Source organism: Aegilops tauschii, chromosome 5 (assembly GCF_002575655.3).
Source record: "Aegilops tauschii subsp. strangulata cultivar AL8/78 chromosome 5, Aet v6.0, whole genome shotgun sequence".
Taxonomy (NCBI): Eukaryota; Viridiplantae; Streptophyta; class Magnoliopsida; order Poales; family Poaceae; genus Aegilops; species Aegilops tauschii.
In genome coordinates, this window is record NC_053039.3 from 473,361,928 (window position 1) to 473,387,323 (window position 25,396).

The 25,396-nt window shown below is 52.5% G+C and overlaps 1 protein-coding gene across 1 annotated transcript; it reads left to right on the forward strand.

Moving 5' to 3' along the window:
- Positions 1-4,257: 4,257 nt before the first annotated feature.
- Positions 4,258-5,040, forward strand: LOC109782602 (ethylene-responsive transcription factor ERF084-like). The gene is made up of 3 exons (XM_020341222.1): positions 4,258-4,434; positions 4,652-4,831; positions 4,996-5,040. The coding sequence occupies exons 1-3, from the start codon at positions 4,258-4,260 to the stop codon at positions 5,038-5,040; spliced, it is 402 nt and encodes a 133-aa protein (XP_020196811.1).
- Positions 5,041-25,396: the final 20,356 nt, after the last annotated feature.

Consider the following 25,396-nt stretch of genomic DNA (forward strand, 5'->3'; position numbering starts at 1 on the left):
CGGGTTACAAAGATTTGTTCACGTTTTCAAACTTTTATTCGCATTTTTAATAAAGATTGTTCGCATTTTTTCAAGAAATATTGAAAAGGTTGAAGAAAGAAAAAAAACAGATCTGCCATAGTAACTGTAGTACTTATAAACTAGCGCTGTAGTTTACCCAACCGTGGTCACTAGCTCGGCTGGCTAACAACGGTCGTTCGTTGCTTGAGGTAGCAAGTTCAACTCCATTAAAAAGGTCGTCATTTTGACGCACGCGGGCGTCGAGCAGTGGTCGGTGGACGGAAAGGAAGCTGGTTTGAAGAAAAATTAAATAGGCTCGTAGCAGATTCCTACGAAGCAAATCTTGCGAAGTTAAATGGGCTAGTCCAATAGAGCATTTGGATACGCGACTCCTATGAATTACTCTCTATCCTTTGCTACAAGCGAAGAATAGATGGTTACTGCTTTACTTGTGCTAATAATGTGGATATTCTTTGGGCCATGTTAGGCTAAACATATTGGATTTGCTAATGTGGAAAAGCCTAGCTAAACTTTTGTTGTTTTCAAGGTAAAGCCTAGCTAAATCTTGCTTGGAAAGAGGATAACCCACCCAACCACTAAAAGCGAAAACTGCTCAAGAAATCTATGGAAAATAAAATGTGTCACACGCCTTAAAAATGGTAAAATGAGTTACTACAGGATTTGCTTTTATTTAGTTGACTACCGTACCCGAAGTGAAAGGCATCGACATGTGAGTGCCTGCTCTCATCGATTGTCTTGAACACAGGTCACACATGTCCAGGATGCCATATTTTCCACACATTGAACGTCCATGATATTCAGTGTGAAGTATGAACACGGGGACAGTTTCATACGTTGAAATGCACATTGGCTGGATACGTACCGAGAGAAAGAGTTGATCAAGAGAACCTGCAGCTGGAATTGACAGGAACTGGATACCCACTCGTACGTGCATGCTGCGACTGAGAGGTAAACCTTGGTCGTGGGTGAGGGCATGTACAATGGTTCTATCTTAAGAATTCTATATAGGATAAATGATGAGGGGGAGAAGAGAGAAATCATAAGAAAAGGCTTGTCTTTTCTTATTTAAGAGAAGACAAGAAATGATCTCTTAGCACAATATGTCTCACCATATTTTTAGGAATAGCTACTATTGAAGATAAGGCTAAAAATGACCCATTATAGACATGTTTTTTTTGTCATCTCTAAATTAAATACAATACCTAAGATAGGACTATTTTATCAACCATTGTACATGCCCTAAGTAAGCGCCTTTGACGTGCAAGGTGTGAACTTGGAAGCTCAGATAATCCTTCCATGTATAGATGCTCCTCCATTTTCGTAGCTATGCGCGTCTTTCCATCAGCCCAATCTTGCCAGCCCAAGCTTGAGGTAGTACCGCATAGGAACACCATCGTGCATGACAGCCGTGATTTTGCCCAAGAAGCTGCTCCTTGATCTTTAGGAGTCCAGTTTTAGCTAACCCACCTTACGCATCTCCTTGCGTGAGAGTGAGACGCCACCTGCACCAGCACCCTGAAATCTGAATGCTGTCCGCGGGCCGATGCATCATTTCGTCGACCCGGTCGGGTTCTGCAGCACTGTCCACCACTGTGGCTAGCCAGGACGCCGGACGCGACCCATCTACAGTATGCATGCCGGCCTTGTCTGCGACGAGAGCAATTATCATGTTGATGCAGGGGTGTACTCCGTACCACATTTCTCTCTCACCACGGTATCCGAAAATGGCTCCTGGACTCCTCTCTTGGTCTGTCCAGATAACCTGGACCGTATGCGAAAGTAAACGTGTAGTACGTATCAGCGTATTATCAAGGAGCTAATAGCATCTGCACTATACAAACTTGACACCCGTTTGTTACATTCTCTATAAACTTTTGACGTGGATCAACAACATGATGTGAAAAAAAGTCTCGGACCGTATTCAGTTACGTACGTATACTTGCGTGCCGCCTACTGCTGCACAGTAGCACTGCGTGGTGGGTGAGCAGTACAAACGGAAATCGAGGTGAGGTGGTTGCAGTGCAGGAAGAATTGGGTTACAGTTCGCCACGAGCTGGCCGAGGACGCCAGCGGTGGTCCGTCCGTCCGCGCATGTCGCGTGTCGTCGTCGTCGTCGCACGCCGTGCATGCTCGCCGATTTTCCCGGTTCTCGTGCTGAGGGGACAAGGGATCAGACAGGTCAGCATGGACGTGACGTTCGGTTCCGGGCCACGTAGGCAATGCGACCACATGGGCCGGGCTGAGCTGTAATGTCCAGCTGTGTGCCCACAGCCCAGACCAAACCAATCAAGCAGCTAGGCCGGATTACGGGAGCGTTGCGGCCATGGCCATGCATGGGGCACTAGCCCAGTCTCCCAATCCTATTCCGGCAATCAGCCAGCTCCCAGCAGTGGCAGTTTCGCAAATACCACGTGACGGCATGGGCGTTCCCACATATCCGGTCCTCCACGGACGAGTTGGACTGGGACGGGAGAGGAGAGATCGAGCTTTGCCTTCTGCTGAGTCAATGATCGAGTCAGAGTCAAAGGACGGGCCATCATATTCATCGGGCACCCGGGTCAGAGATTCCAGTACGGGCCATGCACACCCCGGCCCTTGGAACAAGGTTTGATCAAGAGAGTTGGGGATGGCGAATCCATCTCCATGTGGACGGATCGTTGGATACCAAACACGGCCACTCTCAAGCCTACGGGACGTATTGGGGACGATCATATACATCGTGTCTCTGAATTATTTGATCATGAGAATGGTACGTGGGATGTGGATCTAGTTCGAAGGAACTTTCTTGCACCAGATGCGGATGCTATTTTGAATATACCTTTGAGATCGGCTTGTGGTGAGGATTATCTTGCGTGGGACTTGGAGAGGTCCGGTGTCTACTCTGTTAAAACGGCCTATCGTGCTCTAGTGACTCGTAAAGAGCGCTTAGCTCTAGAGGAAGGAACGATAGCGGAGACTTCAACTTCAGATAGACCCATGTGGAACGCCTTGTGAAAATTAAAGGTTATTCCCAGAGTCCGTGTGTTTTGGTGGCGGGTCTTACGTGGAATTCTGTTGGACTACGCTACTCTTCAGCATCGTCATATTCGAACGACGGAAGTGTGTGATTTATGCAAGGCGTCAGTGGAAAACTTGTGACATGCACTGATAAACTGTTCACATGCCCGGCTGTTTTGGGCAGCAGCCCGAGATTTCTTGGGTCTGAAATTACCAAGGCTACACCTGCCACTTGGGCGAGGGATGTGCTGATGGACGACATCATCGAAGACCAATAGATGCAAACCTATTACTGTTATGCATGCAATATGGTCTGATCGAAATCGATGGACTCATGACAAGGTGTCATATGATCCAGTGCAGGCGGTAAAATCAGTTCGTGATGATCTTATTATGCTTGATGTTCCGAAGCCTCCACGTGGTTTGTTAGGGCCCAGTGGCGTCCGCCTGTTGTGGGGTGGATCATGATCAACACGGACGGTGCTATCAACAATGAAGCTCGGTGTGCGGGAGGAGGTGGGATAGCTTGATCTCACATGTCGTTCATGGGAGCCTGGAGTAAACCCTTCCCGGGGGTGACAGACCCCCTCATTGCTGAGGCCTTAGCTCTACGGGAGGGAGTCATCTTCGCTTGGCTGCGTGGTTTCTCACATGTGCTGATGGAAGTGGATTGTTTAGAGGTTGTCAACCTCTGGTCGTCGCGTGACAGTTCGAGGTCAATTGTTGCGCCTATTCTAGATGATATTGGGGAGAAGCCATCAAGTTTTATCTCTTTTTCTGTTAGATATGTCCCAAAGGATGCTAATACTATGGCAGACCTATGTGCCAAACAGGCCTGTTCCTTATTGGTTTCAGACTGTTGGCTGGAGGGGAGTCCATCCTTTCTTCTTAGTAGCCTGAGGGCAGATTGTAATCATATCTTAGCTATGCAATAAAGCTCCCCAAGTTCGTAGCAAAAAAAAAAGCTTAATCAGGCCGCCACCGCCGCCCCGCCGCGGATCCACCTCCGCCTCGCCACCCGCTTCCGATTTCTCCTACTTTCGGCCGCCGCCGCCCGCCGTCGTACGACCCTAATCGGGCCGCCACCGCTCCGCCCCGCACCGACTGCGTCGCCCCGACACCGCCACCTCCGCCCGACCCCTCCGCATCAGCCCCGACACCGCCGCCTCCGCCCCGACCCCTCCTCCTCAGCCTCGACATCACCGCCTCCGTCGTCGCCACCCCGACTCCGCCGTCTCCATGCCACCGAGGAAGAGCCCGAGGGGAAAGACGGGCTTCTTTGGCGTGAGGGTGAAACCCTCCGGCAACTTCGGGGTCGAGTTCTCCGACGCCAGCCGCCACTTTTGGCTCGGCACGTACCGCACCGTCCGCGAGGCCACGCGTGCCTACGACGTGGAGTGCCGGGAGGCCGAAAGAGTACCTCAACTTCCCGGAGATCGGGACCCAGGCGGATGCGGAGTTGCTCGTGCTGGGGGGCATTCGCATGGAGGAGATCAAGACAAAGAAGAAGAAGAGGCCCACCATTGTCGTCAGTCTTGGCGAGAGGGACGAGGCGACGATGGTGAGGTTCGCACGTGAGCATCTGGAGTATGTGCATGCCGAGCAGGAGTTCTGGTGGAAGCGCGACGTGTAGCAGAAGAAAAAGAAGGAGGACGAGGCCGTCCCCTCGATGGTGATCCCCGTCGGGTCCTCGGAGGAGGACTGGGGCGACTCGGAGGAGGAGGAGGGTTGTGACGGATCGGACAAGGATGAGTTCTGGAAGCAGTTCGAGAACTCTGATGACGATAGTAGTTTTGTCTTCGGAGTAGTTCAAGTTAGAACTAGTAGTAGTAGTAGTAGCAGATGAATATAGTACCTCGAAGTAGTAGTAGTTGAGTTTGCTATGTTCTTATTAATTATAACTATGTTTAATTATGTTTAAAATGAAGTAGTAGTTGAATTTGCTATGTTTGAAGTATAGGGATTTTTGTTGTTCAGGATTGGATGGCTTCCTCCCACATCAGGTCCACGGACCATGTCTAGACCGAAAAAATGACATTTGTGGTGTCCGTTTAGGTGCTAGATTTTGAGATGTCCTTAGTCTTTAAAAAGAAAAAAATATATTAAATAATTGCTGCACAAACTTGCTCACTACTTTGTAATAAAGTTGCACTTTTTGTAGTATGCGAAAACCCATAACATAATCGTGTAATTTTCGCACATATTGCATAGTACTTGTGTGTATGCATTTATACTCATCCTACATCCCAAAAATACCTAAAATAACAACTAATAAAATAAGCTTAGAACAAAAGGAGAAACACATAAAAACAGGGAAAAATGGAGAGAGGGGAGGGCTGGTCGGCACAGCTAATGGGCTTCAGCCTGGTAGCAAATCGTTTGACCCAGAAATGTGGTCAGTAAAAAAAGGCCAAACCAGCTCGCAAAACAGCCCTAGGAAAAAGGAGCACAAATCTCAAAGCCGAAATCAATGACCAAAAAATCAACTTACCTATAATCAATTTTCAGACGATTTACATATAGCTAAAGTGATTTAATAAAAAAATTGTGCAAGTGATATAATAAAGTTGAGCAGGGTTCCCTAAAAAAAGAGAAAACTGCTCAAGAAATTTATGGAGAGTAAAAAGTGTCAGACGCCCTAAGAAATGGCAAAATGTGTTGCTACAGTTTTTTTTAGTTAACTACAGGAATTGAAAGTGGTTGACATGTGACCGCTCTGATCGATCGTCTTGAACACAGGGCACAAATGTCTAGTCCGCAATATATAGTTTCCAACTTGCCATATATTGACGCGAAATGCTCTGAGATTTTCAGTGTGAACTGTGAAGTATGAACAGGGGGGCCGTTCCTACGATGAAATGCATGTTGGCTGGATACGTGAAAGAGCTAATCAAGAGGAACCTGCAGCTGGAAATTGACAAGAACTGGACATGGGTGTTTATTCGTACGTGAATGCTCAGACGGAGGAAAGGTAAGTCGTGATTAGTAAGCGCCTTTCTTGCAAGCCTTCAGCTATACGTACTGCATACGAGCAGCTATGCTTGTCTTTCCATCAGCCCAATCTTGCAAGCCTTCAGCTATACGTACTGCATAGGAGCACCAACGTGCACAGTGCATGACAGCCGTGATTTTGCCTTGAGAAGCCACTAGTTGATCTTCGATCGTCCAGTTTTAGCTAACCCGCCTTAAACATCTCCTTGCGTGAGACACCCTGAGTACCATCCGTTCCGCGGGCCGATGCATCATTTCGTCGACCCGATCGGGGTCTGCAGCACTGTGGCTAGGCAGGACTCCGGACGCGACGCACGTACAGTATGCATGCCGCCCTTGACTGCACTGCACGGCGGCAGAGAGCCAGAAACGAAAGCAATTTATCTTGTCGACGCAGGGGTGTATGTGGTACCACATTTCTCTCTCACCACACGGTATCCGAAAATGACTTCTGGAGTCCAGATAACCTGGACCGTATGCGAAAGCAAACGTGTACGTATCAGCGTATGGTTGAGGAGCTAATAGCATCTGCACTATACAAACTTGACGTGCATGCGACCGTTTCGTACATACAGGTTCAAATTTTAGCAGACCGTATTCAGTATGTACGTTATGTGCGTACCGGCGTACCGCCTACCGCTGCACAGTAGCACTGCGTGGTGGGTGAGCAGTACAAACGGAAATCGAGGTAGTCGCAGGAGGAATTGGTTCCAGTTCGCCGCGAGCTGGCCGAGGACCAGCGCCCAGCCTCTATCAAGCTTCGAAAATTCTAAACTACGGTTCCATACTAATCTTCATCCCCTGATTTTCGGGGGGTGTGGGCCCCTCATGCTGATTTTCTTCAATCAAATTACCCCAACTAAGCAGCCCCGTAGTGCCCGTAATCATAAGGCGCGTGCGTGTAGCATTGCTCATCAAGCTTAAACCTCAACTTCAATCCCATGTCCAGGATCAAGCCATTTTTCATCAAACATACGCGCATTTCCCTTGCAAACATCGCACATTGTGTACATAGTACCCGTCACGATCCGTTTACTGCTTTGCAATTGCAAGAGATACCAATGTATACCACGCCTGAGTTACGCCCGCCCACAGATGCGTCCGCGGACACGGTCGGCATCCGTGTAACTGTCAGCCACTACGGCTCAAGGTAGCCTCTAGCTTATAGCTAAGCCAGGGAGCAGCACATTTGTCCTACAGTGCGCGGGCTCGCCCAGCACTGCACAGCGACGACGAAGCAAGTAATTATGATGGATCCGATGTGCAACGCACGTAGTACCACGCCGCAATCCCTTTCCCTGTCACCGTGCTAACTGATAAGGGCTCCCGATCTAACCCAAATATATAGCCAATGAAAAGAGATCTGTCGATCAGTGTGAAAGAATGTTCCGATATGTGCCATCATCAACGGGCCTGGTTTAAACCATGGCCGAGTTCGCCTGCTCGGACCGGCGTGCATGCATGCACGTACGTTCGTGCTTTGGGAGTTGGCGAATTGTCAAGGACGACTTTGTCAAGGCTTATGTAGCAGATGAAAATGCGATGATGCAGATGAAAATCCAGTTGAGATAAATCCAGCCTTTCCAAGGGGCCGGTGCGTGCACGTCAAGTAGCTTGCTTTAACTACTCTACTAGTGCTCTACGTACTTTTTTTTTCAAGAATGACGGGGGGCAGGGCCCCACCGGTTATTGTATTACTCGAAAGACTTGGCAGTCATACAGAGTTTTTCATCGAAAAGATAAAAAACTACCAACTAAGCAGCAAAAACCGAAGAGGGGGAGAGGGAGAGTTACAGGGCCGAAAGAAAAAAAGCACGCGTCTCCAGGAACAGCGCGCGATCAGGAGCGTTGTAACGGTGGCTCCAGAGCATGATGTGGTCCGCAGTTCTGGAGAGGATGTCGCCAACTTCGCAGTCGACGCCGTTGAACGTGGCGTTGTTCCGGGCTTTCCAGATCTGCCAAAGCAGCACTAGGAGCCCGTCCTTCCAGAGCGGAGGCGAGGTCGGAGCACCCGGGGGCGAGGAGAGAATCCCGCCAACCGAGTCGAAGGGGCCCAGTCCAAGGCGGCGCCAGGTGGAGGCTGCGCGCGCGCACGAGGTGAAAATATGCACAGCAGTCTCCTCCACGGAGCAGGAGGCACACATACTAAAGGGGGCGCAGTTCTTCGCGAACAGGTTCACACGCGTGCTGAGGCGGTCACGAGCCAGCAAGCAAGCGAAGATCTTGCTCTTCCTGGAAAGTTTGGAGCACCAAATGTCGATGGAGGTCTGACAGAGCACTCCATTGGAGGAGAGAACCCGAAACGCAGCGCGTGAGCTGAACGCTAGGTCCTCGCCCCAAGCCATGAACCGGTGGTCCGGAGTGTCACCAAGCTGCAGGGCACGGATGAGAGCCCGAACCTCTCCCAGCTGAGAAGCAGCTACAGAGGAGAGGCGTCTCTGAAGATGAAGACCGTCGAGGGTGACCGCCGCCACGGAGGCGTTGGGGCGCGTGGAGTGGGAGAAGAGCGCCACGTACTCGAAGCAGAGGGCACCACCGGGGCACCAGCGGTCATGCCAGAAGGAGGTAGTGCGCCCGTCCCCAAGCGCCACACGGGTGATGGCCCTGTACGTGGGGAGCCCCCGGCGGACGATGACCTCGAGGAAGGAAGGAGCCAAAGAGCAGTCGCCAACGTCCCCCCTGATGCTGCGGAGGAACCAGCTCTTCCAAGGGGGACAGTCCGGTTGGTGAAGCTTGTGGACGAAGTTGAGAAGCAGGCACATGTTCTGTCGTCGTAGATCGCGGATCCCGAAGCCACCCTCCTGCACATCTGCACACACATTATCCCAAGCAACAAGACAGCGAGCGCCAGAGCACGTATCCTTGCCGGTCCAAAAAAAGGCACGACGTCTACGGTCGATCATCTCAATCACACCAGAGGGAAGCAGATAGGAGCACATAAAATAAGTAGAGAGGTTATTAAGGACGGCATTACAAAGTACCATTCGGCCACCAGAGGAAAGGAGCAGGGCACGCCAGCCCGAAAGGTAACGGTCAAAAGAACGGATGAGAGGGTCATAGGCGGAGATGGGGAGCTTATGGGGAGACAGGGGGAGTCCTAAGTAGGGTTGAGGAAAAGAAGAGATAGGGCAGCCCAGGATCCCAGCCAAGGCCGCCGACAGTTCACCACTGCAGTGCATCGGGATGAACCCAGATTTGTGGAAGTTTATGGCGAGTCCGGTAGCGAGGGCAAAAGCGTCCAGCAAGGTTTTGAGGTGGGTAACCGAGGGAATGTCAGCGCGGCAGAGGATAAGGGTATCGTCGGCGTATTGCAGAACAGGGCACGGGAGGGAAGGGTCAATGGGGTGGGCGAGCCGCCCCTCGTCGGAAGCACGGCGAATGAGACGTTGAAGGACATCCGCAATGATAATAAAAAGGTAGGGGGAGAGCGCGTCTCCCTGACGCAGGCCGTTGCGACAAAGGATCCAGTCCCCAGGAACATTATTCAGGAGAACCGAGGTGTGACCGGTAGACAAAATAGCGCGAATCCAACCGCACCACTTAGAGTCAAAACCCCGAGCCGAGAGGACGGCAAGGAGGCTGGCCCAGTTGACGGAGTCGAACGCCTTCCGGAAATCGATTTTAAACACCACAGTAGGAGCTCGCCGGGTGTGGCAAACGCGAAGAAGGTCAGCAGCGTAGACAATATTCTCAGAGATGCGGCGGCCAGGGAGGAACCCGGTCTGATCGGGGTCAACTAGAGAGTGAATGTAGCGCTGCAAACGGGAGCACAACGCTTTGGTGATGGCCTTCATGATGCAGTTTTGCAGGGAGATGGGGCGGAAATCAGACGGCGAGCGAGCTGCCTCAAACTTAGGGAGAAGGACGAGGAAGGCTCGGTTTATGCGGGTGAGATCGAGAGTACCGTCATAGAAGTCATGGAAGACCCCTTCGACATCCGCAACGACAGTATCCCAGAACGAGGCGTAGAAAGAGGGGCCGAAACCATCCGGTCCGGGGCTGGAGAGACGGTTCATGTCGAGAAAGGCCCGACGGATCTCGTCCGGGGAGAAGGGGGCCGTGAGGTCACCCGGGAGCGGAGTCGAGTCGGGGTAGAGGTCCGAGAGGGAAAAACTCCAGCAGCAGGCTGGCGCCGTACCCAGGAGATCCTTGTAGAAGGTCCGGAGGGCAGCAGCTTTGTCCTCATGAGAATGGAGGTCGACCCCGTTGACAGAAAGGACGGGGATACAGTTTCGCCGGAAACGTGAGGAGGCGGAGGCGTGAAAGAAGCCAGTATTCTCGTCCCCATCCACGGCAAAGCGAACTTTGGCACGGAGCTTCCAGTACAGGACCCGCTCTTTGATGGAGAGGTGCAGGGCGTCGATAGTGAGAGTTCGGAGGAGACGCTCGAGGGAAGAGAGGGGGCGCAGCTCTTCAACGCGATCAAGGAAGCCAACGAGCACGCGGCAGTCCTGCTCACGGCGGGAAGCAGGCGCCGCCCGTCTCGTCCAGCGTTTACAACAAAGCCTAACTTGACGAAGACGAGCAACGAGTCGAGCAGTAGGATCCGGCCGAAAAGCGGAGGCCCAAGCTGCAACGACCGCAGAGCGGAACAATGGGTGCAGCGCCCAAGCCTTCTCATAGCGAAAGATGCGGGTTTTGGGGGCGGTGGAAGAGATCGACGCAACCAGGGGGACGTGGTCGGACGTAGAGCGGGTGAAGGATGAGAGGGTGGAAGTGGGAAACCTAGCATCCCACGACGCGTTGACAAGGACCCGGTCGAGCCGAGCAAGGATTGGGGAAGACTGGCGGTTGGACCACGTGTAAAGACGGTCGCGGAGGGGGAGGTCAATTAGAGAGAGCTCATTGATGAAGTCATTAAAGAGTGCGGCCTCGGTCCGGCAGAAATTAGCATTGTTGCGGTCTTCGGGAGAACGAGTAAGATTGAAGACGCCCAAAACGGCCCATGGGATGGCGTCACCGGGGGCATGGCCGGAGAGCTCGGCAAGGAAGGCGGGCTTGGACGCGTGGTCGCAGGGAGCGTAAACATTCATGATGCGGACAAGGGAATTGTCGTGACAGAGATTCAAGTCAACAGAGAGCACGCGAGGGGAGCAAAGGTTACTAGCGATGGAGAAGACGCGGGAGTCCCAAGCAGTGCAAAGCCCACCTGACGAGCCGACCACGTCAGCCAGGAGGAACGAGCGCAACGCATTTGGGAGGAAGGAGTCAGATTTGCGCGAGTCCGGGGCTACAAGTTTAGTTTCCTGAAGAGCGAGGAAGGAGGGCTGCATGGCCTCGATATCCGCGCGTACGTCGCGGCACTTGCATGCAGTGCCAAGGCCACGCACATTCCACGTACAGAGGGAAAACGGGCTAATCATGGGAATCGCGAGTCTCCAGGCGCAAAGAGAAGAAAACACACATCACAGGCTTGATTGGAATAACAAGTGGGCCTAAGGCCATTACATACCCCACGGGTAAAAAAGAAAAAAGAAGAGAGGATAACGCGCTCCGACAACCCCTCGTCGGGATCCACGCACGGGAGCACGGCAAGCCTATGGAACTAAAAGGGAGCAGGAGAGGAAAGACACATGCAGGGGGCCCAGCAGGAGAAAAACGCCGATGGAGAGCAGGGGCCCGGGGGAGTTGCATGCAGATCATGGGGCGCGGGCAGCCACCTCAGCGTGGGCCCCGGCTGCAAGAGCATCAGGGTCCACACTGCAGGGAGCACCCAGCTCCTGGAGCAGACGAAGAGGCATGGGAGGAACGACGCCATCGTCCTCGCCGATGCCCGCAGCCCTGATAGCAGCACGGAGACGCGAAGAGCCCTTGGAGGAGTCGAACCGCGCCGCCTTCACCGCTTTGGCCCGCTCAAGCATCTTCACGTAGGCGGCCGGCTCCTTCCCGGCAAGGCGCAGGCTGCGACGCCCCTCCACGAACTCGGAGTCGACGGCGCGTTTGCGGAGGCCGCGGTGCTTGCGCGCGGCGTGCTCGTGCTCGTCGTTGCAGAGGTCGGAAGGCGCCAGGAGAGGAGCCTCCGCATCAGCCGCGGCGAAGACCACCCCAGAGGAGAGGGAGGAGTCAGACGCAGCCTCGGACTCGGCCTCGCACTCCGGGACGAGGGCCGTGGCCGGCGGGAGGAGGGAGCACCAGCGGGTGGGGAAGGGCTCCGTCAGAAGGCACGAGAGGCGACGGCCGATCTCACGCCGGAGGCGAGCCAGGGCGGGGCTGTCCTGGCCGCCCGAAGCGCCGGCCGGGGGCGTGGGAGCAAAGGGGGCCGCCTCAAGCGAGAGGGACCCGAACCCGCGGAGGCTCTCGGTGTCGATGTCGTCCATAGCCGAGGAGCGGCGCACGCGCGGAGAGGGTGGAGGCGAGCCGCCGGACGGCTCGAAGTGGTGGGAGGAGACGGAGGAGCCATCCTTGGCCACGGTCCAGGAGCGGACCCGGCGGATGGACACGTCCGTAGAGAGGTCGCCGTCGTAGTTGCGGAGAAGCAGCGCGTGCGGGACGTCGTCCTCGTGCTCCAGGCGGATGACGAGGCAGACCGCGGAGAAGTCCAGCTCGTTGAGGCAGAGGGGGTCGATGCAGCAGACGTTGCCGATGGAGCGGAAGGCATTGCGGATGCCGGCCTCATGCCAATGCTCGAGGGGGAAGCCGGTGGCCGAGAGTTGCGCGAAGCACGTGTACTCCCAGCCGAAGCGGTTCTCACCGTTCTCCGGCCGCTCGAGGAGGATGACGTGGCCGTCGAAGGGGAGCGGGAAGAACTCGCGAATGGCGAACTCTCGAGCGGGCTCCGAGGAGAAGATCACCATCAAGGCGCCGTAGTGGGACGGCGCCAGACGCACCGGAGGGTTGCCGGCACGCTGCTCAAACGCCCGACGCAGGAGGTCCGCCGGGCTTGGCGATGGTGGGTCGATGAGGGCATAGGCGAAGCAACGGGAGTGCGCCATGTCCACCATGGGCACGAAGCACTCGGCGTACTCCGGGCGGCATCGTGCAGCCGGCTCATGAGCGCCAGCGGAGCTGCCGGCCGCAGGGTTGGGGCCCCCGGCAGCCGCCGGCTCCATCGAAGTGTCGGGGGAGCTCGCGCCGGAGGAGGAGGGAGCGCCGCGGGGGAACGGAGTCGGGGGCGTGAGAAGAAGGGCATGGTACGCTCGGCCTCGACCTCCCTGTAGTACCGGGTCATCCAGTGCTCACGGGGAGGGGAGCGGACGGGGGAGGTGGAGCGGGACCGGGTGGAGGGGGAGTGGGAGAGCACGTCGGAGAGCCTGCAAGGGGACGACGGCGGAGATGAGTACCGGGGAGGTGAGACAAGGAGAGTGGAGGTGGGGGAAGAAGGGATGAGCACGTGGGGATCAAACTTACATGGCGAGCTGATGTGGCCGGAACGACCGCAGTCACGGCACCGCACGGGGTCACGGCAATCTGGGACGAGGTGAGCCGAGGAATAGCACTTGTGGCACAGTTTCTTGACCGGCGAGGGGAGGAAGGCTAGGATGCGCCGAAGGCTGTGTGGAGGAGCTGCAGGGGAGAGCAGCGCCTCTTTATAGGAACGAGGCGGGGAGGGCGGGCCACGGGGGGAGAGAGGGGCCGGAGAAGCGGGGCATGGGCGCGCGGCGCCGCAGAGGCCATCGCCGGGCAGCCGGATTCGCGGAGGAGAGGGGGAGTGGCTAGGGGAGACGGGCCGGGAGGGAGGGCGGGATTCTGGGGTGAGGGAGACGGGTCAGGAGGAGGGGCGGGAAGAAGAGAGAGAGCAGGGGGCGAGGTAGGAGAAGACGGGGCGGGGGGGAGAAGCATGGGGGCGCCGCGCACGGCGCGTCCGGGCGCCAGGAGGGGATGGGCGGTCAGCACGCACGCGCAGGATGGAGGGCGCGGCTTCTAGGGCGCGCTGACCGGAGGGGATCGGGGGGGGGGGGGGGTTGGACGCATGCAAGGGCGAGGGGATCGGGGCAGGAATCGGGACACGCGCAAGGTCCACGTCAACGGTGGGGGCCGGGCCCATCTGCATGTGGGCATGCGCAGCCGCGGCAACCGCGTCCGCCCTGCGGCGGTGAAGGAGCTGCTCCGTCCGGCCGAGGCGCAGGCACGCCGTGGCGACAATGAAGTTGGCGACGTCCGGAGACGCAGCCAGGGAGCAGAAGCAGCCGACGCCATCAGCGGCCACGGAGAAGCCGTCGGGGGCGTCCGTAAGCAAGAAATTCAAAGCATTCTTGACGAAGAAAGAGTTCACGCGGGGGGACGGCGTTGCCGGAGTGATCCAGAAACGGCAAGAGTCTACCGGAAACAACCGAGCAAGGGGCGAAGCAACCATGGTGTGAAAGTTGAGCATGACCGAGTCGAGGAACGCCGCACCTGGTTTTCTGAACTCGACGTGGCCGGGATCCCCCCGCCGGATGCCGCGCAGCAGGGCGTCGAAGCCATCATTGCGCGGGGCGAGCGTGGCGGTGGAGCGAGGCAGGGGCGTCAGGGAAGGCGCTGGGACGACGACGGGGTGCCCCTCTGAGCAGGCGGAGGCCGGAGGCGCGCGGGGGACGCGCCAGGGAGGGAGAGCGACGCGGAGGTCGCACCGGAGGGGAGGACGGAGAGGCTTCCAAGGGCGCAGGAGAAGACGATGGCCGTCCCTTGAGGGAGCGGCGACGAGGGGTCGCCGGGCGGCGACGTGGGGTCGCTTCCGCCAGGCCCGCGGGAGCGGGGAGCCATCCTTTAAATATAAGTTTGACAAGCCATGGAGAGAGATCGTCTTTGTCCTATATAGGGCTGGAGCTGAGCACCGTAGGACAAAGTGGTAGAGGAAGAGTAGTCGATGGCAGAAGAATGTCTCTACGTACTTTATTATGTTTATTATGGTACTACTAAAGCAACGGCTGACAAGGACTCGCCTGTCTACCACTGATCGCTGATCCGCACCACTGTCGTATCAGGCTATCACTTTTAACTGTGCTGCCGTCTCGTATACTGATCTGGCCGGCCGCCTCTACTAATCCATACGAGCGATGCGTTTTGTACGAGAATATATTCAGCTCGTGAAGTCGATCCAAACTGTTGGCATCGACCAACATAGAGGCGATTTTATTCCCACAAAACTCGACGCCGAACCTGTTCCGTCTCTACTCAGATAGCATAGCATTAGATCTGGACCCGACGAGGTGAGGTCTCAAAGACGTACGGCCTTCTTTCTACTGCGCTTATCCGGTGGAACGAATTTGTTCGCCGGGTGCATGGCAAGATAATAAAAAACCCGGCCCCGGGAAAACAAGTTATCGACCGGGGGCTTCGTCCTCGGCTGCTACTGTCAGTTCATCCACGGAATATCTGGCTTTGCCAAGTTACAACGGCGAACGCACGGTCGCGAGACGTCGACCCATCCCCGGCCACCATCCACCCTGTGAAAGTATCAGGTGCTCTCACCCTTGGGATACTCCCGGTGCTCCAATGTCAAAAAAGTATTTTTAAAGTTTAAAAAATTTCTAAAAGAAAATGTGAATGTTCAAGAAATGTGACCACAACCCCTCAAAATTTCATATCCAAACTCAAAATGCACAATGAGCAACAAAATAGAAAAATCAGATGTCAATAGTGTCAGTGTTGTTTTTCTCTTTTGCTTTACACTATTGTGCTAAATTTCATATTTTTGTTTCTCAATGTGAGTTTCTAGATTGGATCTAAAAATTTTAGGGGTTGTGGTAATATTCCTGGTGAACATTCACATTTTTTTTTGATTTCTTTTGGAACATTTAAAGAAAAATTATTGACATTGGAGAACCGGAAGTACGTAAGGCTGGAAGCACCTGATATTTCCCCATCCACCCCCAGTGCGCGCGCGGGCGGCATCAGTGTCGCATGTTGCACGCGAGCGCCGGGAGCCGGCCATGTCACGTGCTAGACGATAGAAAAGCTTAAAAAGGTCTCTGCTTGTCGTCTTCCTCGTACCAAAATGGCCTTTGGTTAGGGCATCTCCAACACCGACTCTCGAACCTCCCGTCTCCATTCGGATGGCGGAAGTCATTATAAAACAATACGGTCCTGTATCGGTCTACATTGCGGTCCGGGTGCGTTTTCTCCCGCAAACCGAAGATAAACGTAGAGGGTTTTCCCGGTGTCCATACCACTCTCAAGCCTGCTTCTGACCGCATGGACCCACCCAAAGCCTCCACTCGCCCATCCCGCGCTTTCCATCCCACGCCCCGCGCCGCATTAATGCCGGCCCAGAGCATGCAGCGGACGGCATTGATGACGCGACTTGATCGGACGGGCAGGCAGCACGGACGGACGCGGCCTCTCAGGCGTCGCCGCTGCTTCAATGCAAAAGACGCGTCCCGAGAAACCAACTCTAGCCGTTGCGCCGCATTGACGTGGGTTGACCGCCCCTCCGCTTGGCCTGGTCGCGGCTATTTATGTTGGGGATCGTAGCAGAATTTTAAAATTTTCCTACGCTCACCAAGATCCATCTATGGAGTATACTAGCAACGAGGGGAAAGGAGTGCATCTACATAGCCTTGTAGATCGCGAGCGGAAGCGTTCCAATGAACGTGGTTGATGGAGTCGTACTCGCCGTGATCCAAATCACCGATGACCGAGTGCCGAACGGACGGCACCTCCGCGTTCAACACACGTACGGTGCAGCGACGTCTCCTCCTTCTTGATCCAGCAAGGGGGAAGGAGAGGTTGATGGAGATCCAGCAGCACGACGGAGTGGTGGTGGTGTTGGAAATATGCCCTAGAGGCAATAATAAATGGTTATTATTATATTTCTTTGTTCATGATAATTGTCTATTGTTCATGCTATAATTGTATTGTCCGGAAATCGTAATACATGTGTGAATGCATAGACCACAACGTGTCCCTAGTAAGCCTCTAGTTAACTAGCTCGTTGATCAACAGATAGTCATGGTTTCCTGACTATGGACATTGAATGTCATTGATAACGGGATCACATCATTAGGAGAATGATGTGATGGACAAGACCCAATCCTAAGCTTAGCATAAAAGATCGTGTGGTTTCGTTTGCTAGAGCTTTTCCAATGTCAAGTATCTTTTCCTTAGACCATGAGATCGTGCAACTCCCGGATACCGTAGGAGTGCTTTGGGTGTGCCAAACGTCACAACGTAACTGGGTGACTATAAAGGTGCACTACGGGTATCTCCGAAAGTGTCTGTTGGGTTGGCACGGATCGAGACTGGGATTTGTCACTCCGTGTGACGGCGAGGTATCTCTGGGCCCACTCGGTAATGCATCATCATAATGAGCTCTATGTGACTAAGGCGTTAGTCACGGGATCATGCATTGCGGTACGAGTAAAGAGACTTGCCGGTAACGAGATTGAACAAGGTATTGGGATACCGACGATCGAATCTCGGGCAAGTAACATACCGATTGACAAAGGGAATTGTATACGGGATTGATTGAATCCTCGACACCGTGGTTCATCCGATGAGATCATCGTGGAACATGTGGGAGCCAACATGGGTATCCAGATCCCGCTGTTGGTTAGTGACCGGAGAGGCGTCTCGGTCATGTCTGCATGTCTCCCGAACCCGTAGGGTCTACACACTTAAGGTTCGGTGACGCTAGGGTTGTAGAGATATGTGTATGCGGAAACCCGAAAGTTGTTCGGAGTCCCGGATGAGATCCCGGACGTCACGAGAGGTTGCGGAATGGTCCGGAGGTGAAGAATTATATATAGGAAGTCAAGTTTCGGCCACCGGGAAAGTTTCGGGGGTTACCGGTATTGTACCGGGACCACCGGAAGGGTCCCGGGGGTCCACCGGGTGGGGCCACCTATCCCGGAGGGCCCCATGGGCTGAAGTGGGAGGGTAACCAGCCCCTAGTGGGCTGGGGCGCCCCCCATGGGCCTCCCCCCTGCGCCTAGGGTTGGAAACCCTAGGGTGGGGAGGCGCCCCACTTGCCTTGGGGGGCAAGTCCCCCCCCTTGGCCGCCGCCCCTTGCCCTAGATGGGTTGTGGCCGGCGCCCCCCCTCCCAGGGGGCCTATATAAAGGGGGGAGGGAGGGCAGCAACAACACAGCCTTGGGCGCCTCCCTCCTCCCCTGCAACACCTCTCTCTCTCGTATAAGCTCGGCGAAGCCCTGCCGACATCCCGCTGCATCCACCACCACGCCGTCGTGCTGCTGGATCTCCATCAACCTCTCCTTCCCCCTTGCTGGATCAAGAAGGAGGAGACGTCGCTGTACCGTACGTGTGTTGAACGCGGAGGTGTCGTCCGTTCGGCACTCGGTCATCGGTGATTTGAATCACGACGAGTACGACTCCGTCATCCACGTTCATTGGAACGCTTCCGCTCGCGATCTACAAGGGTATGTAGATGCACTCCTTTCCCCTCATTGCTAGTATACTCCATAGATGCATCTTGGTGAGCGTAGGAAAATTTTAAAATTATGCTACGATTCCCAACAGTGGCATCATGAGCCAGGCCTATGCGTAGTTACTATGCACGAGTAGAACACAAAGCAGTTGTGGGCGTTGAGTTTGCCACTTCTTCTTGCTGCTACTAGTCTTTTCTTGTTTCGGCGGCATTGTAGGATGAAGCGGCCCGGACCGACCTTACATGTACGCTTACGTGAGACAGGTTCCACCGATTGACATGCACTAGTTGCATAAGGTGGCTAGCGGGTGTCTGTCTCTCCTACTTTAGTCGGAACGGATTCGATGAAAAGGGTCCTTATGAAGGGTAAATAGAAATTGGCAAATCACGTTGTGGTCATACGTAGGTAAGAAACGTTCTTGCCAGAAACCTACAAACCACGTAAAAACTTGCAACAACAATTAGAGGACGTCTAACTTGTTTTTGCAGCAAGTGCTATGTGATGTGATATGGCCAGAAGAAGTGATGAATGATATATGTGATGTATGAGATTGATCATATTCTTGTAATAGGAATCACGACTTGCATGTCGATGAGTATGACAACCGGCAGGAGCCATAGGAGTTGTCTTTATTATTTTGTATGACCTGCGTGTCATTGAATAACGCCATGTAAATTACTTTACTTTGTTGCTAAACGCGTTAGCCATAGAAGTAGAAGTAATCGTTGGCGTGACGACTTCATGAAGACACAATGATGGAGATCATGATGATGGAGATCATGGTGTCATGCCGGTGACGAAGATGATCATGGTGCCCCGAAGATGGAGATCAAAGGAGCACAATGATATTGGCCATATCATGTCACTATTTGATTGCATGTGATGTTTATCATGTTTTTGCATCTTATTTGCTTAGAACGACGGTAGTAAGTAAGATGATCCCTCATGATAATTTCAAGAAAAGTGTTCCCCCTAACTGTGCACCGTTGCGAAGGTTCGTTGTTTCGAAGCACCACGTGATGATCAGGTGTGATAGATTCTAACGTTCGAATACAACGGGTGTTGACGAGCCTAGCATGTACAGACATGGCCTCGGAACACACGCAATACACTTAGGTTGACTTGACGAGCCTAGCATGTACATACATGGCCTCGGAACACGGAGGACCGAAAGGTCGAGCATGAGTCGTATAGAAGATACAATCAACATGGAGATGTTCACCGATCTTGACAAGTCCGTCTCACGTGATGATCGGACACGGCCTAGTTAACTCGGATCATGTTTCACTTAGATGACTAGAGGGATGTCTATCTGAGTGGGAGTTCATTAAATAATTTGATTAGATGAACTTAATTATCATGAACTTAGTCTAAAATCTTTACACTATGTATTGTAGATCAAATGGCCAACGTTGTCCTCAATTTCAACGCGTTCCTAGAGAAAACCAAGCTGAAAGATGATGGCAGCAACTATACGGACTGAGTCCGGAACCTGAGGATCATCCTCATAGTAGCCAAGAAAGATTATGTCCTAGAAGCACCGCTAGATGAAGCACCAATCCCAGAAAACCAAGACGTTATGAACGCTTGGCAGCAGCGTGCTGATGATTACTCCCTCGTTCAGTGCGGCATGCTTTACAGCTTAGAACCGGGTCTCCAAAAGCATTTTGAGAAACATGGAGCATATGAGATGTTCGAGGAGCTGAAATTGGTTTTCCAAGCTCATGCCCGGGTCAAGAGATATGATGTCTCCGACAAGTTTTTCAGCTGTAAAATGGAGGAGAACAGTTCTGTTAGTGAGCACATACTCAGAATGTCTGGGTTGCATAACCGCTTGTCTCAGCTGGGAGTCAATCTCCCGGATGACGCGGTCATTGACAGAATCCTCCAGTCGCTTCCACCAAGCTACAAGAGCTTTGTGATGAACTTCAATATGCAGGGGATGGAAAAGACCATTCCTGAGGTATATTCAATGCTGAAATCAGCTGAGGTAGAGATCAGAAAAGAACATCAAGTGTTGATGGTGAATAAAACGACTAAGTTCAAGAAGGGCAAGGGTAAGAAGAACTTCAAGAAGGACGGCAAGGGAGTTGCCGCGCCCGGTAAACCAGTTACTGGGAAGAAGTCAAAGAATGGACCCAAGCCTGAAACTGAGTGCTTTTATTGGAAGGGAAGTGGTCACTGGAAGCGGAACTGCCCCAAATACTTAGCGGACAAGAAGAAGGCCGGCAACACCAAAGGTATATGTGATATGCATGTAATTGATGTGTACCTTACCAGTACTCGTAGTAGCTCCTGGGTATTTGATACCGGTGCGGTTGCTCATATTTGTAACTCAAAACAGGAACTACGGAATAAACGGAGACTGGCGAAGGACGAGGTGACGATGCGCGTCGGGATTGGTTCCAAGGTCGATGTGATCGCCGTCGGCACGCTACCTCTGCATCTCCCTACGGGATTAGTTTTAAACCTCAATAATTGTTATTTAGTGCCAGCTTTGAGCATGAACATTGTATCTGGATCTCGTTTAATTCGAGATGGCTACTCATTTAAATCCGAGAATAATGGTTGTTCTATTTATTTGAGAGATATGTTTTATGGTCATGCCCCGCTGGTCAATGGTTTATTTTTGATGAATCTCGAACGTGATGTTACACATGTTCATAGTGTGAATACCAAAAGATGTAAAGTTGATAACGATGGTCCCACATACTTGTGGCACTGCCGCCTTGGTCACATTGGTGTCAAGCGCATGAAGAAGCTCCATGCAGATGGACTTTTGGAGTCTCTTGATTACGAATCATTTGACACGTGCGAACCATGCCTCATGGGTAAGATGACCAAGACTCCGTTCTCCGGAACAATGGAGCGAGCAACCAACTTGTTGGAAATCATACATACCGATGTGTGCGGTCCAATGAGTGTTGAGGCTCGCGGAGGATATCGTTATGTTCTCACTCTCACTGATGATTTAAGTAGATATGGGTATGTCTACCTAATGAAACACAAGTCTGAAACCTTTGAAAAGTTCAAGGAATTTCAGAGTGAAGTTGAGAATCAACGTGACAGGAAAATAAAATTCTTACGATCAGATCGTGGTGGAGAATATTTAAGTCACGAATTTGGTACACACTTAAGGAAATGTGGAATAGTTTCACAACTCACGCCGCTGGAACACCTCAGAGAAACAGTGTGTCCGAACGTCGTAATCGCACTCTATTAGATATGGATCTATGATGTCTCTTACCGATTTACCGCTCTCATTTTGGGGCTATGCTTTAGAGACTGCCGCATTCACTTTAAATAGGGCTCCGTCGAAATCCGTTGAGACGACACCGTATGAATTATGGTTTGGGAAGAAACCTAAGCTGTCGTTTCTAAAAGTTTGGGGATGCGATGCTTATGTCAAGAAACTTCAACCTGAAAAGCTCGAACCCAAATCGGAGAAATGCGTCTTCATAGGATACCCTAAGGAAACTATTGGGTATACCTTCTACCTCAGATCCGAAGGCAAGATCTTCGTTGCCAAGAACGGGTCCTTTCTGGAGAAGGAGTTTCTCTCGAAAGAATTGAGTGGGAGGAAAGTGGAACTTGATGAGGTGATAGTCACCCCTTCCGAACCGGAAAGTAGCGCAGCGCGGGAAAATGTTCCTGTGGTGCCTACACCGACTGGGGAGGAAGTTCATGATGATGATCATGAAGCTTCGGATCAAGTTACTGAACTTCGTAGGTCCACAAGGACACGTTCCGCACCATGTCCTGGAAATCATGTTGTTAGACAACGGTGAACCTTCGAACTATGAAGAAGCGATGGCGGGCCCGGATTCCGATAAATGGCTAGAAGCCATGAAATCCGAGATAGAATCCATGTATGAAAACAAAGTATGGACTTTGACTGACTTGCCCGATGAGCGGCGAGCCATAGAAAACAAATGGATCTTTAAGAAGAAGACGGACGCGGATGGTAATGTGACCATCTACAAAGCTCGACTTGTCGCTAAGGGTTATCGACAAGTTCAAGGGGTTGACTACGATGAGACTTTCTCACCAGTAGCGAAACTGAAGTCCGTCCGAATCATGTTAGCAATTGCCGCATACTATGATTATGAGATATGGCAGATGGACGTCAAAACGGCATTCCTTAACGGCTTCCTTAAGGAAGAGTTGTATATGATGCAGCCGAAAGGTTTTGTCGATCCTAAGAATGCTAACAAAGTATGCAAGCTCCAGCGCTCAATCTATGGGCTGGTGCAAGCATCTCGGAGTTGGAACATTCGCTTTGATGAGATGATCAAAGCGTTTGGGTTTACACAGACTTATGGAGAAGCCTGTGTTTACAAGAAAGTGAGTGGGAGCTCTGTAGCATTTCTCATATTATATGTGGATGACATACTATTGATGGGAAATGATATAGAATTCTTGGAAAGTATAAAGGCCTATTTGAATAAGTGTTTTTCAATGAAGGACCTTGGAGAAGCTGCTTATATATTAGGCATCAAGATCTATAGAGATAGATCGAGACGCCTCATTGGTCTTTCACAGAGTACATACCTTGACAAGATATTGAAGAAGTTCAATATGGATCAGTCCAAGAAGGGGTTCTTGCCTGTATTGCAAGGTGTGCAATTGAGCACGGCTCAATGCCCGACCACGGCAGAAGATATAGAAAAGATGAGTGTCATCCCCTATGCCTCGGCCATAGGGTCTATTATGTATGCCATGCTGTGTACCAGACCTGATGTAAACCTTGCCGTAAGTTTGGTAGGAAGGTACCAAAGTAATCCCGGCATGGAACACTGGACAGCGGTCAAGAATATCCTGAAGTACCTGAAGAGGACTAAGGATATGTTTCTCGTTTATGGAGGTGACGAAGAGCTCGTCGTAAAGGGTTACGTCGACGCTAGCTTCGACACAGCTCTGGATGACTCGAAGTCACAGACCGGATACGTGTATGTTTTGAATGGAGGAGCAGTAAGCTGGTGCAGTTGCAAGCAAAGCGTCGTGGCGGGATCTACATGTGAAGCGGAGTACATGGCAGCCTCGGAGGCAGCACAGGAAGCAGTCTGGATGAAGGAGTTCATTACCGACCTAGGGGTGATTCCCAATGCGTCGGGCCCAATGACTCTCTTCTGTGACAACACTGGAGCTATTGCCCTTGCGAAGGAGCCCAGGTTTCACAGGAAGACCAGGCATATCAAGCGTCGCTTCAACTCCATTCGTGAAAGTGTTCAAAATGGAGATATAGATATTTGTAAAGTACATACGGACCTGAATGTAGCAGATCCGTTGACTAAACCTCTCCCTAGAGCAAAACATGATCAACACGAGGACGCAATGGGTGTTCGATTCATCACAATGTAACTAGATTATTGACTCTAGTGCAAGTGGGAGACTGTTGGAAATATGCCCTAGAGGCAATAATAAATGGTTATTATTATATTTCTTTGTTCATGATAATTGTCTATTGTTCATGCTATAATTGTATTGTCCGGAAATCGTAATACATGTGTGAATGCATAGACCACAACGTGTCCCTAGTAAGCCTCTAGTTAACTAGCTCGTTGATCAACAGATAGTCATGGTTTCTTGACTATGGACATTGGATGTCATTGATAACGGGATCACATCATTAGGAGAATGATGTGATGGACAAGACCCAATCCTAAGCTTAGCATAAAAGATCGTGTAGTTTCGTTTGCTAGAGCTTTTCCAATGTCAAGTATCTTTTCCTTAGACCATGAGATCGTGCAACTCCCGGATACCGTAGGAGTGCTTTGGGTGTGCCAAACGTCACAACATAACTGGGTGACTATAAAGGTGCACTACGGGTATCTCCGAAAGTGTCTGTTGGGTTGGCACGGATCGAGACTGGGATTTGTCACTCCGTGTGACGGAGAGGTATCTCTGGGCCCACTCGGTAATGCATCATCATAATGAGCTCTATGTGACTAAGGCGTTAGTCACGGGATCATGCATTGCGGTACGAGTAAAGAGACTTGCCGGTAACGAGATTGAACAAGGTATTGGGATACCGACGATCGAATCTCGGGCAAGTAATATACCGATTGACAAAGGGAATTGTATACGGGCTTGATTGAATCCTCGACACCGTGGTTCATCCGATGAGATCATCGTGGAACATGTGGGAGCCAACATGGGTACCCAGATCCCGCTGTTGGTTATTGACCGGAGAGGCGTCTCGGTCATGTCTGCATGTCTCCCGAACCCGTAGGGTCTACACACTTAAGGTTCGGTGACGCTAGGATTGTAGAGATATGTGTATGCGGAAACCCGAAAGTTGTTCGGAGTCCCGGATGAGATCCCGGACGTCACAAGAGGTTCCGGAATGGTCGGGAGGTGAAGAATTATATATAGGAAGTCAAGTTTCGGCCACCGGGAAAGTTTCGGGGGTTACCGGTATTGTACCGGGACCACCGGAAGGGTCCCGGGGGTCCATCGGGTGGGGCCACATATCCCGGAGGGCCCCATGGGCTGAAGTGGGAGGGTAACCAGCCCCTAGTGGGCTGGGGCGCCCCCCATGAGCCTCCCCCCTGCGCCTAGGGTTGGAAACCCTAGGGTGGGGGGGCGCCCCACTTGCCTTGGGGGGCAAGTCCCCCCCCTTGGCCGCCGCCCCTTGCCCTAGATGGGTTGTGGCCGGCGCCCCCCCTCCCAGGGGGACTATATAAAGGGGGGGAGGGAGGGCAGCAACAACACAGCCTTGGGCGCCTCCCTCCTCCCCTGCAACACCTCTCTCTCTCGTATAAGCTCGGCGAAGCCCTGCCGACATCCCGCTGCATCCACCACCACGCCGTCGTGCTGCTGGATCTCCATCAACCTCTCCTTCCCCCTTGCTGGATCAAGAAGGAGGAGACGTCGTTGTACCGTACGTGTGTTGAACGCGGAGGTGTCGTCCGTTCGGCACTCGGTCATCGGTGATTTGAATCACGACGAGTACGACTCCGTCATCCACGTTCATTGGAACGCTTCCGCTCGCGATCTACAAGGGTATGTAGATGCACTCCTTTCCCCTCATTGCTAGTATACTCCATAGATGCATCTTGGTGAGCGTAGGAAAATTTTAAA